The sequence below is a fragment of the Brachyistius frenatus genome, unplaced genomic scaffold, assembly GCF_029030835.1.
Source record: "Brachyistius frenatus isolate BFR_SWC_R1_liver_20210118 unplaced genomic scaffold, ASM2903083v1 Contig_401, whole genome shotgun sequence".
Classification (NCBI taxonomy): Eukaryota; Metazoa; Chordata; class Actinopteri; family Embiotocidae; genus Brachyistius; species Brachyistius frenatus.
In genome coordinates, this window is record NW_027211000.1 from 53,847 (window position 1) to 67,500 (window position 13,654).

At 40.7% G+C, this 13,654-nt stretch overlaps 1 protein-coding gene across 1 annotated transcript in view; it reads right to left on the reverse strand.

Moving 5' to 3' along the window:
- Positions 1–1,583: 1,583 nt before the first annotated feature.
- eif4e2rs1 (eukaryotic translation initiation factor 4E family member 2 related sequence 1) overlaps positions 1,584–13,654 on the reverse strand; it is a 12,449-nt gene continuing 378 nt past the window's right edge. Inside the window, exons 2-7 of the mRNA XM_069724918.1 lie at positions 12,245–12,335; positions 12,001–12,135; positions 11,274–11,378; positions 9,164–9,316; positions 8,121–8,257; positions 1,584–2,837 (exon numbers count right to left, since the gene is read on the reverse strand). Coding sequence (XP_069581019.1) covers positions 2,798–2,837; positions 8,121–8,257; positions 9,164–9,316; positions 11,274–11,378; positions 12,001–12,135; positions 12,245–12,335 — 661 coding nt within the window. The 3' untranslated portion in view covers positions 1,584–2,797. The remainder of the gene's footprint in view (positions 2,838–8,120; positions 8,258–9,163; positions 9,317–11,273; positions 11,379–12,000; positions 12,136–12,244; positions 12,336–13,654) is intronic.

A 13,654-nucleotide genomic window follows, 5' to 3' on the forward strand; every position in this document is an offset into this window, starting at 1 on the left:
CATCAGACCTCAGGACAGTTGTCCACTTCACCTCAGTCCATCTTCAATGATCTCGGTCCAGAGAAGGCAGCGGTGTTTCTGGATCATGTTTCTATCTGGTTTCTTCTTTGGAGAGTTTTAACATTATTTGTGGATGCAGCGATGAACTGTGTTCACAGACGATGGTTTTCACAAGTGTTCCTGAGCCCATGCAGTGATTTCCACTCCAGAATAGTGTGTTTTTAATGCAGTGCTGCCTGAGGGCCCGAAGATCACCACCATCCAATATTGGTTTCCAGCCTTGTCTCTTGTGTTCAGAGATTTCTTTAACTCTAAACGACAGGACGATTTCCTGACACAACTGAAGAGAGCCGGCCTACCGATCTATCCTCTGCTGCACTGTTGTATATGACTCATCGCATTGTAACATGACATCGTGTTTGTAAAGTATGTTACATCCTGTTTTTAAAGTATGTTGCATCCTGCATGTAATTTATGAAATATGTTGATGTAATCTGAAACCAAGCGGAGTAAAAAAGGAAGATTTAATCAAAGATCAGATTCAGTGTGAATTCACCTTCCTCAGAAACATGTAGTCAGCTTGCCGCAGGATTTACTGTCTGACATCACTAGAACTTCATTTTACCCTCCAACCCATGAATAAAAGCTTTTACCTGTTTCTCAGAGCTTCATCTGTCCAGAGAAAAACCTTCAGCTTCATTCGACAGAAAATCCTGAGACGACGAAGCGACAGCAAGCAGCAGAAAGTGCTGATGTCAGGTCGCATGAGGGAGCGAGAGGCTTTAAAGTAATCTCGTTTGGAGGAACTTTGGCTTCAGTTTAGAACTGTAATGAGAGGATGACTTCCTGTCTCTGTGTGTGGGGGTGTGTGTGTCTGGAGGGTTTAGCTTCTTACTTGTTCAATCTTTTTGACTTTTTTTTCTCCTTTAAAGCGTAGTTTCCTGATGGTGACATCATCAGATCCCTCAGATGTCACAGTTTATGGTCAGGACCATCAGACTGGATCAGAACACCAGGCCAAGTTTTAATTTGTTTCTGCAGCTTCTCCTTTGCAGCGACTGCCAGGTGAGGAGCAGCAGGTGATTCACATTCACCTGATTGGACACGTGAGCTCGTTTAATGAACTGTACCTCACCTGGACCACAGAGACAAACAGGAAATCACAGAAACACTCACTTCCTGTTGGAGCTGATCCTGATTTAATCACGTTATTAGACTGATCGATTAGTTCAGCCTGTGTTCAATTTTTTATTTTTTTTATTTTATACACTTTATTAATCCCGAGGGGAAATGTCTTCACTACAGCAGGGGGGCTCTCAGGGGGGAGCTGCTGCAGCAGGCTGCCACTAGCGCGGCGCCAGGTAACCTGACCTGAGGTGCATGTTTTTGGATGATGGGAGGAAGCCGGAGAACCCGGAGAGAACCCACGCAAGCACAGGGAGAACATGCAAACTCCGCACAGAAAGGCCCAGGACCGGATTCGAACCCGGAACCTTTTTGCTGTGAGGCGACAATGCTAACCACTGCACCACCGTGCCACCCAAAATGAAATTGATGAAGAGGTAAAGATGAAGAGGAGCCTGTTAAAGAGCTGGTTAAACCTCCTTTATTCAGTTTGTAGAGAATCAGCTGAAATACAGAAATACCTTCCAAACATTGATTGACAGCTGAATTCAATGATCAACAACAATAAAATAATCTGAATATTGATCCTCAGACAGTAACTGATCTTATTATTCTGTTCACAGATATTAATGAATAATCAGCTGAGAGCAGGCGTTTCCCCTCATGCCTTGAGGCCAGCAGCCGCCTCGATCTCATGATGTCCTCGTCAGCCACATTCAGTGACATCACAGAGAGTTGAGTTCAAAGTGGAACATCAACTGTGAACCAAACTTCATGTAAAAACATGCAAAATATTAATTGTGGTCTCCTCTGGTGGATGTTTTCAATAGCCGTTGCCCCGGGAACACAGATCAGTCAGGTCACAGTAGACTGGTTTGGGCCGGTTCTGGTCCAAGTGTAGCTCGGCATGTGTTCTGATAGTTGGAAGGTTGACGGCCCATAATGGTGCTGATGGGTTTGTTCATGATGTCACTGGGTCAGAGGTCACGTGCGGACTTGGTCATCATAAAGCAGCTCCATGTTGGATGGAGTTTGAGGTCGTCTGTGCTGCGGTGGTCCAGGCTGATCTGTTAATCCTGATCTGGATTAGGTCCATCCTCAGCGATCACAGCTCCCAGCTGGTCCACAGCCAAGAATAGAGGCAGGATTAGACCTGCTCTGGCCTGCCTGAAATGGCCTAGAACGGCTTTGTACGCTGTGACAGGTGACAGCAGTGCCAGCTGGGTCAAACTGCTCCACTAAAGTCTAAAGAGAAGTGCCTGGCTCGACAGCAGCTCCCATTCAATACCTGTGGTCTCCAGCAGGGAGCGCCAGGTATTTCAAAGGCTTCCAATGAAGCACTTCCTGTCGTCTGTCAAGTTCAAACTTCACAGGTGGATTTCAGTCTCCAGTAGGTTTTTGTAGTCCAGTGTTCTTATGCAATCACTGATCAATAAATCCCTAATGAATCATTGATCAATAACTCACTGATCAGTAACTTACTGATCAATCAATGACTGATGAATAAATAAAACACCTACAGTCCAGTTCAGTCAGTTTATTGGTCTACAACACACACACGCACACACATATACATATACACATACACATACATACACACACAATCGGCCAATGAGAGAGCAGAGTGAGACAGCAGTGGTTCCTGATCTGCCGGCGGGCGGTCAGCTGACCCTCAGAGAGAGATCTTGGTGTTCCTGAAGCTGGAGTTGTCCCTGAAACAGAAGACAGAGACGTGAGTGAAGACGTGTAACTCCTCCCGTTTTCTCTGGACTGCTAATGTGACTCAATGTTCTCTGTGACTCAAGAAGGTTCTGAAATTTCTCACGTGAGACTGAATGATTCACAACAGGAAGTGAGCTGATTCAAAGACCTGATGTTTAGAAACAAAGACACACTGAACGTCTCCACAGCTGATGGGTGGACAGACAGTCAAACGTAGGTTGACCAATACCTCTGATCAATAACTCACTGATCAAAACCTCGTATCAACACCTCACCGATCAATACCTCTGATCAATACCTCTGATAAATTACTCACTGATCAAAACCTCTGATAAATAACTTTGATCAATACATCACTGATCAATAAATCTGATCATTACTTCACTGACCAATACCACTGATCAATAACTCTGATCAATTACTCACTGATCAAAACCTCACTGACAAATACCTCTGATCAATAACTCACTGATCAACACTTCACCGATCAATACCTCAGATCAATAACTCAATGATCAATAACTAATCAATGACTCACTGATCAATAACTTACTGATCAATACCTCTGCTCAATACCTCAATGACAAATACCTCTGAAAAATAACTTATCAATACCTCACTGATCAACACCTCACTGATCAATACATCTGACCAATACCTCTGGTCAATACCTCTGATCATTAACTCACGGATCAATACCTCTGATCAATAACCTGATAAATACCTCTGATCAATACCTCTAATCAATAACTTTGATCAATAACTCACTGATCAACACCTCACTGATCAATACCTCTGACTAATACTTCTGATCAATAACTGATTAATAACTCTCTGATCAATATCTCACTGAACAAAACCTCTGATCAATACCTCACTGACCAATACCTCTGATCAATAACTCACTGATCAAAAACTGATCAATACCTCTGATCAATAACTCACTGATCAATAACTCACTGATCAGCACCTCACCGATCAATAACACTGACCAATACCTCTGACCAATACCTCTGGTCAATAACTCACTGACCAGTACCTCTGATCAATAAGTCAGATCAATTCCTCTGATCAATAACCTGATAAATACCACTGATCAATACCTCAATGACAAATACATCTGAAAAATAACTGATCAATAACTCACTGATCAACACCTCACCGATCAATACATCTGACCAATACCTCTGATCAATAACTCACTCATCAATAACCGATCAATACCTCTGATCAATAGCCCTGATCAATACCTCTAATCAATAACTGATCAATAACTCACTGATCAATAACTCACTGATCAGCACCTAACTGATCAACACCTCACCGATCAATACCGCTGACCAATACCTCTGACCAATACCTCTGATCAATAACTCACTGACCAGTACCTCTGATCAATAAGTCAGATCAATTCCTCTGATCAATAACCTGATAAATACCACTGATCAATACCTCAATGACAAATACATCTGAAAAATAACTGATCAATAACTCACTGATCAACACCTCACCGATCAATACATCTGACCAATACCTCTGATCAATAACTCACTCATCAATAACTGATCAATACCTCTGATCAATAACTCACTCATCAATAACTTATCAATACCTCGGATCAATAGCCCTGATTAATACCTCTAATCAATAACTGACCAATACCTCTGATCAACACCTCAGATCAATAACTCACTGATGAATACCTCTGATCAATAACTCCCTGATCAATAGCTCTGATCAATAACTAATCAATAACTCATTGAATACCTCACTGAACAATACCTCTGATCAATAACTAACTGATCAATAAGCTTCTGATCAATAACTCTGACCAATACCTGAATGACCAATACCTCTGATCAATACCTCACTGATCAACACCTCACCGATCAATACATCTGACCAATACCTCTGATCAATAACTCTGATCAATACTCAAACTATTGTCCATCTTGGATAATCCTGACCACCCTCTCCACCTGCTGCAGGGACAGAGGAGGACGTTCTCCAAAAGACTCATCCAGCTGCTGTCACAAGGACAGATACAGGAGATCATTCCTGATACAGGAGATCATTCCAGATGCAGGAGATCATTCCAGATGCAGGAGATCATTCCAGATACAGGAGATCATTCCTGATACAGGAGATCATTCCTGATACAGGAGATCATTCCAGATACAGGAGATCATTCCTGATACAGGAGATCATTCCAGATACAGGAGATCATTCCAGATACAGGAGATCATTCCAGATACAGGAGATCATTCCTGATACAGGAGATCATTCCAGATACAGGAGATCATTCCAGATGCAGGAGATCATTCCAGATACAGGAGATCATTCCTGATACAGGAGATCATTCCAGATACAGGAGATCATTCCAGATACAGGAGATCATACAGGAGATCATTCCAGATACAGGAGATCATTCCAGATTCCTGCAGGAGATCATTCCAGATACAGGAGATCATTCCAGATACAGGAGATCATTCCAGATACAGGAGATCATTCCAGATACAGGAGATCATTCCAGATACAGGAGATCATTCCAGATACAGGAGATCATTCCAGATACAGGAGATCATTCCTGATACAGGAGATCATTCCAGATACAGGAGATCATTCCAGATACAGGAGATCATTCCAGATACAGGAGATCATTCCAGATACAGGAGATCATTCCAGATGATACAGGAGATCATTCCAGATACAGGAGATCATTCCAGATACAGGAGATCATTCCAGATACTGGAGATCAGGAGATCATTCCAGACGCAGGAGATCATTCCAGATACAGGAGATCATTCCAGATACAGGAGATCAGGAGATCATTCCAGACGCAGGAGATCATTCCTGATACAGGAGATCATTCCAGATACAGGAGATCATTCCTGATACAGGAGATCATTCCAGATGCAGGAGATCATTCCAGATATAGGAGATCATTCCTGATACAGGAGATCATTCCAGATATAGGAGATCATTCCAGATACAGGAGATCAGGAGATCATTCTGTATCAGGAGATCATTCCAGACGCAGGAGATCATTCCAGATACAGGAGATCATTCCAGATACAGGAGATCAGGAGATCATTCAAGATGCAGGAGATCAGGAGATCATTCCAGATGCAGGAGATCATTCCAGATACAGGAGATCATTCCAGATGCAGGAGATCATTCCAGATACAGGAGATCATTCCAGATACAGGAGATCATTCCTGATCCAGGAAATCATTCCAGATACAGGAGATCATTCCAGATACAGGAGATCATTCCTGATACAGGAGATCATTCCTGATACAGGAGATCATTCCAGATACAGGAGATCATTCCTGATACAGGAGATCATTCCTGTCTACCGCAATAAGACTGTACAATAACTCACCTCTGGCAAAATCCATCACACAACAATAACACTGTTGTCTGTGTTTATTGGTTGTTTGTATATAAAATATACATATATACTGTACTGTATATATTGTGCATTTTATATTTTTTAATGTTATTTTATTGCTTTTTATGATTTTATTATTATTTCATTGCTTTCTTGTATGCTAAATTTCTCCCTGTGGATTAATAAAGTAACTACCTAATCTAACCTAACCTAATACCTCTGATCAATACCTTTGATCAATACCTCTGATTAATACCTCTGATCAATACCTCTCGGATCAATAACTAGTACTAACAGCAGTACTAACTAATAATAACAGCAGTACTAACAGTACTAACAGTACTAACAGCAGTACTACAGCGGTACTAACAGCAGTACTAACAGTACTAACAGCAGTACTAACAGCGGTACTAACAGCAGTACTAACAGTACTAACAGCAATACTAACAGCTCTGATCAATAACTCACTGATCAATACCTCTGATCAATAACTCTGATCAATAACTAACTGAACAATACCTCTGATCAATAACTAACCCATCAATAACCTTCTGATCAATAACCCTCTGACCAATACCTCTGATCAATAACTAACTGATCAATAACTCACTGATCAATACCTCTGATCAATAACTCACTGATCAATACCTCTGATCAATAACTAACTGATCAATAACTGATTAATACCTCTGATCAATACCTCTCGGATCAATAACTGGTACTAACAGAAGTAATAATAACAGCAGTACTAACAACAGTACCAACAGTACTAACAGCAGTACTACAGCGGTACTAACAGCAGTACTAGCAGTACTAACAGCAGTACTACAGCGGAACTAACAGCAGTACTAACAGTAATAATAACAGCAGTACTAACAGCGGTACTAACAGCGGTACTAATGGCGGTACTAACAGCAGTACTAACAGCAGTACTAACAGCGGTACTAAGTAATACTAACAGCAGTACTAACAGCGGTACTAAGTAATACTAACAGCAGTACTAACAGCGGTACTAAGTAATAATAACAGCAGTACTAACAGCAGTACTAACAGCGGTACTAACACCGGTACTAATGGCGGTACTAACAGTACTAACAGCAATACTAACAGCTCTGATCAATAACTCACTGATCAATACCTGTGATCAATAACTAACTGAACAATACCTCTGATCAATAACCTTCTGATCAATAACTCTCTGATCAATAACTAACTGATCAATAACTAACTGATCAATAACTGATTAATACCTCTGATCAATACCTCTCGGATCAATAACTGGTACTAACAGCACTAATAATAACAGCAGTACTAACAACAGTACTAACGGTACTAACAGGGGTACTAACAGCGGTACTAGCACCGGTACTAATGGCGGTAGTAACAGCAGTACTAACAGTACTAACAGCAATACTAACAGCTCTGATCAATAACTCACTGATCAATACCTCTGATCAATAACTAACTGAACAATACCTCTGATCAATACCTCTCGGATCAATAACTGGTACTAACAGCAGTAATAATAACAGCAGTACTAATAACAGTACTAACAGCAATACTAACAGCGGTACTAACAGCAGTACTAACAGTAATAATAACAGCAGTACTAAGTAATAATAACAGCAGTACTAACAGCAGTACTACAGCAGAACTAACAGCAGTACTAACAGTAATAATAACAGCAGTACTAAGTAATAATAACAGCAGTACTAACAGCAGTACTGACAGCGGTACTAACACCGGTACTAATGGCGGTACTAACAGCAGTACTAACAGCGGTACTAAGTAATAATAACAGCAGTACTAACAGCAGTACTAACAGCAGTACTAACAGCGGTACTAACAGCGGTACTAACAGCAGTACTAACAGCAGTACCTGAGGCTGTCGTTGTGGGTCTTGTACTCCATGATGGTGTTGGCTGGAAGGTTCAGGACTCGTCTCAAAGTGTCTCTGATTCTGGACGTTGTTGTGTGATCATTGGATGTCCTGTTCCAGATGGACAAGATGTCCTCCTGACAGACAGACAGAGTCGGAGCGGTCCCAGAGTACTAGTTAAAATACTAATGTGTAGTATAACTAGTTGTATTCATTCAAGGTAATTAAATTCATTACATATAATGAGTTTTCTGACAAGTTTTAATAAAAAACCAAACAAGTCAACAAGTCACAATGGAAACACGTCAACAAGTCACAATGGAAACACGTCAACAAGTCACAATGGAAACAAGTCACAATGGAAACACGTCAACAAGTCACAATGGAAACACATCAACAAGTCACAATGGAAACAAGTCACAATGGAAACACGTCACAATGGAAACACGTCAACAAGTCACAATGGAAACACATCAACAAGTCACAATGGAAACAAGTCAATGGAAACACGTCAACAAGTCACAAGTCACAATGGAAACACGTCAACAAGTCACAATGGAAACACATCAACAAGTCACAATGGAAACACGTCACAATGGAAACACGTCAACAAGTCACAATGGAAACACGTCAACAAGTCACAATGGAAACACGTCAACAAGTCACAATGGAAACAAGTCACAAGTCACAATGGAAACACGTCAACAAGTCACAATGGAAACACGTCAACAAGTCACAATGGAAACAAGTCAACAAGTCAATGGAAACAAGTCAACTAGTCACAATGGAAACACGTCAACAAGTCACAATGGAAACACGTCATCAAGTCAGAAATGACTCGGCACTGATTACTGTCACACTGATAATAAACGTTCTTCAATAGAACCTGAAGTTAGACTGATCACAGTATGTCAACACAGTACCGATGTACAAGTACTGTAGCAGTACTAGAGTCCTGCAGTAGTACTACAGTTGTACAGTCCTGTAGCAACACTACAGTAGCACTACAGTACTGCAGTAGTACGAGAGCATTACTACAGTACCTGGAAGCGGATGGACACCACGGCTCCACAGATCTCCTCTCCCACCATGAACTGCTCTCCCAACATGGCGAGGATGATATTCTCCCAGAATCTGCTAGCCAGACCTTTACGGAGACGGATGATCCACTTCCCCCCACTGCGGTTGGACTCGTCCTGGGAGGGACACGGGACGGACAGACAAAGACAGACAGAGACAACGGGACAGACAAGATGACATTCCAATGACATCATCACGAGCACCAGATAGACATCAACAATGAAACAACAGAGACATTGTATCAGGATTATAAATGAGTCGCACAAAGTTCCAACAAACACTCATTGGACAGGAACACACAGGTACACACATCATAGAAGAAGACATCCACTATCATTACATAATCATGGCTGTCATTAAACCTTTACTTATAAAGACGACTCTTGATCAGCTGTTTTAGGAAACTACAGACCAATTTACAACCTGACGTTTATTTCTAAAATCCTTGAAAAAGTTGTTTCAAATCAACTTTGTGATCATTTACAAAGGAATGATCTGTTTGAAGATGTTCAGTCTTTAGAGTTCATCATAGCACAGAAACAGCTCTGGTGAAAGTTACTAACGACCTTTTATTAGCCTCAGATAATGGACTCGTCTCTGTACTTGTTCTTCTGGACCTCAGTGCTGCTTTTGATACGATTGATCATACGATCTTATTACAGAGATTAGAAGACGTTACGAGGATTAAAGGAACTGCATTAGACTGGTTCAAGTCCTACTTATCAGATAGATTCCAGTTTGTCCATGTCAACAATGAATCTTCCAGACAAACAAGAGTTAGTTATGGAGTTCCACAAGGCTCAGTGTTAGGCCCAATACTTTTTACTTTGTACATGCTTCCATTAGGAGATGTCATCAGGAAGCACTGCATCAACTTCCATTGGTATGCAGATGACACTCAGCTATATCTTTCTATAAAACCAGATGAAACTAATCAGTTAGTAAAACTTGAAGCCTGTCTAAAAGACATAAAGGCCTGGATGACCAAAAACGTCCTGCTTCTAAATTCAGACAAAACAGAAGTTCTTGTACTTGGTCCTAAACACCTCAGAAACTCTTTCTGTAATCACTTAGTTACTCTAGATGACGTTGTCTTGGCCTCCAGCAAAGCTGGGAGGAACCTTGGAGTCCAGCACCACATCATCCTGACAGATCTTATAGAACCACATCATCCTGACAGAGATCTTCTCTTTCAGCCTACTTGTGGTTCCCAGAGTTTCCACCAGCAGGATGTAAATCAGAGTTTCAGTTTTCAGGCTCCCAGTTTGTGTTCTGGAGCAGAAACCCTCTCGAGCTTTAAGGGTCGACTCAAAACGTTCCTTTTTGACAAAGTTTATAGTTGAGCTGCTCAGGTGAACCTGAACCATCCTGCAGTTCTGCTGTTATAGGCCGAGGCTGCTGGGGGATCTCCCATGATGCACTGGGCTTCTTTCCTCTCACTCTTTCACTCTCTATAAATCATATCTCACCATCACATCTCATTAACTTCTTTTCTCTCCCATAGTTTCTTCTTATTATCTGTTGTCTCCATTCAGTTCCTTCACTCGTGTAGTTTCTCTTCTTTCTTTTCCAGATGTCCCGTCATGGAGCTGCATGTCTCTGCTCTGCGCTTGCCATCTCTACCAACAGTTCTTCTCTATCTCTATGCTGTCCTTTTCTCTGTCTGCTCTCCTCTCACCCCAACCGGTGGAGGCAGATGCTCCGCCCACCTCTGAGCCCAGTTCTGTTAACAGATGCTCCGCCCACCTCTGAGCCCAGTTCTGTTAACAGATGCTCCGCCCACCTCTGAGCCTGGTTCTGTTAACAGATGCTCCGCCCACCTCTGAGCCTGTACACACAAGTACACACACAGGTACAGCAGTACTAATACTACAGCAGTACTCCAGAAACAGGACTGTAGTATTACTGCAGTAGTACTCCAGTACTAGTACTAAAGCAGTACTCCAGTACTAGAAATAAAGCAGTACTCTGGTAACAGGACTGTAGTATTATTATAGTAGTACTCAAGTACTAGTACTACATAAGTACTCCAGTACTAGTACTACAGCAGTACTCCGGTAAAAGGACTTTTACCTCCCACATGGGTTTGATTCCCTCCTTGAACAGGTGGAAGTCACTGTGTCCACTGAGATCACCTGGTCTGATCAGGTGACTGTAAAACTTCCAGAACTGCTCCACCTGGATGGACGGACGGACGGACAGACAGACAGACAGACAGACAGACAGACAGACAGGAGACAGACAGGAGACAGACAGACAGACAGACAGACAGACAGATTAATGTTCACCTGTACCTGTACACACCATCTGCACAGACAGGTAGGTAGATAGGTAGATAGGTAGATAGATAGATAGATAGATAGATAGATAGATAGATAGATAGATAGATAGATAGATAGATAGATAGATAGATAGATAGATACTTTATTAATCCCCAAGGGGACATTTTTTCACAACAGCAGCATTTATAAATACAGGAAAGCAATAAAACAACAGTAAAATATTAAATATAAAAATGCACAGTATATACAATAAATATAATAAAATAGAATAATTAAATTAAATTAAAACTAACTAATAGTGCAAAGATTTAAACAAACAAGAAAACAGACAACCAGCGGTGTTATTGTTGTGTGATGGAAGTAGACAGACAGACAGAGAGATGATGATGATCAGTGATTTTGGGCTCATTCCATGTGTGTGTGTGTGTGTGTGTGTGTGTGTGTGTGTGTGTGTGTGTGTGTGTGTGTGTGTGTGTGTGTGTGTGTGTGTGTGTGTGTGAGTGAGAGTGTGTGAGTACCGAGGCTACAGTCCCGATCTGTCTGATGTTCTGTTCGTAGCTCAGAGAACTTGCAGGACGACTCGGAGTTCTTCTGCTGTACCAGAATGTGTAGTTGTACTGAAGAGGATGTTCACCTGCACCTGGACACACCGTCTGCACAGACAGACAGACAGACAGACAGACGGGTTAATGTTCACCTGTACCTGGACACACCGTCTGCACAGACAGGTAGGTAGACAGACAGACAGACAGATCCTCTGACCTTGCGTCGGTTGTTGTTGTTGTTATTGTTGGGCCCATCACCGTTGTCATGGCAACTGTCTGTGTCTTCCTGGTCCTCGTCGTCTCTCAGCCTGGAATAAAAACAGGAAGTGTTTCTGTGAGTTGATTGGTTGTTTGCTTACACATGATGTCATTGATCATTGATCAGCATTTTATCATAACATTGTTCAGGACCAGAGGAGACCCGGTTCAGGACTAGAGGAAACCCGGTTCAAGACCGAAGAAGACCCGGTTCAGGACCAGAGGAGGCCCGGTTCAGGACCAGAGGAGACCCGGTTCAGGAACAGAGGAGACCCGGTTCAGGACTAGAGCAGACCCGGTTCAGTACTAGAGGAGACCCGGTTCAGGACTAGAGGAGACCCAGTTCAAGACCAGAGCAGACCCGGTTAAGTACTAGAGAAGACCCGGTTCAGGACTAGAGCAGACCCGGTTCAGGAACAGAGGAGACCCGGTTCAGGACCAGAGAAGACCCGGTTCAGGACCTGTTTTTTGTTTTGTTTTATTGAATTTTTATTGATTGATCTTTTTAAAAACTAGTCGTAAACGTTTGTTTTGTTCAGTAAAACCTTTTTAAATAAAGTTTATGAAAACGTTTTTTTCAGGTGTACAATGATCAGAATATTTATGTGGCACACATGATTATTGATTATGATAAATAAAAACACAATTATTGATTATGATAAATAAAAACACGATTATTGATTATCATCAATAAAAACATGATTATTGACTATTATAAATAAAAATATGGTTATTGATTATGATAAATAAAAAACATAATTATTGACTATTATAACTAAAAACATTATTGATTATGATAAATAAAAACATGGTTATTGATTATTATAAATAAGAACATGGTTATTGATTATGATAAATAAAAACATGGTTATTGATTATAATAAATAAAAACACGATTATTGATTATGATAAATAAAAACACAATTATCGATTATGATAAATAAAAACATGATTATTGATTATGATATATAAAAACATGGTTATTGATTATGATAAATAAAAACACGATTATTGATTATGATAAATAAAAACACGATTATTGATTATGATAAATGAAACACGATTATTGATTACCATCAATAAAACCATGATTATTGACTATTATAAATAAAAACATAATTATTGACTATTATAACTAAAAACATTATTGATTATGATTAATAAAAATATGGTTACTGAGCAGGAGGATAAAACCAGCTGAAACACCCAGCTTTTATTTCCATTAAATGAAGTACATATTTCAGTTCCTTGAAAACAAACACGAACCTTAAATATTGGGAGATATTAGAACACCGCCATCACTGTTAGCCGGTCGTTTTATAAATAAAGTTTAATTCGTGTTTGAGAGTCAAACTCCTTCCATCGTTAT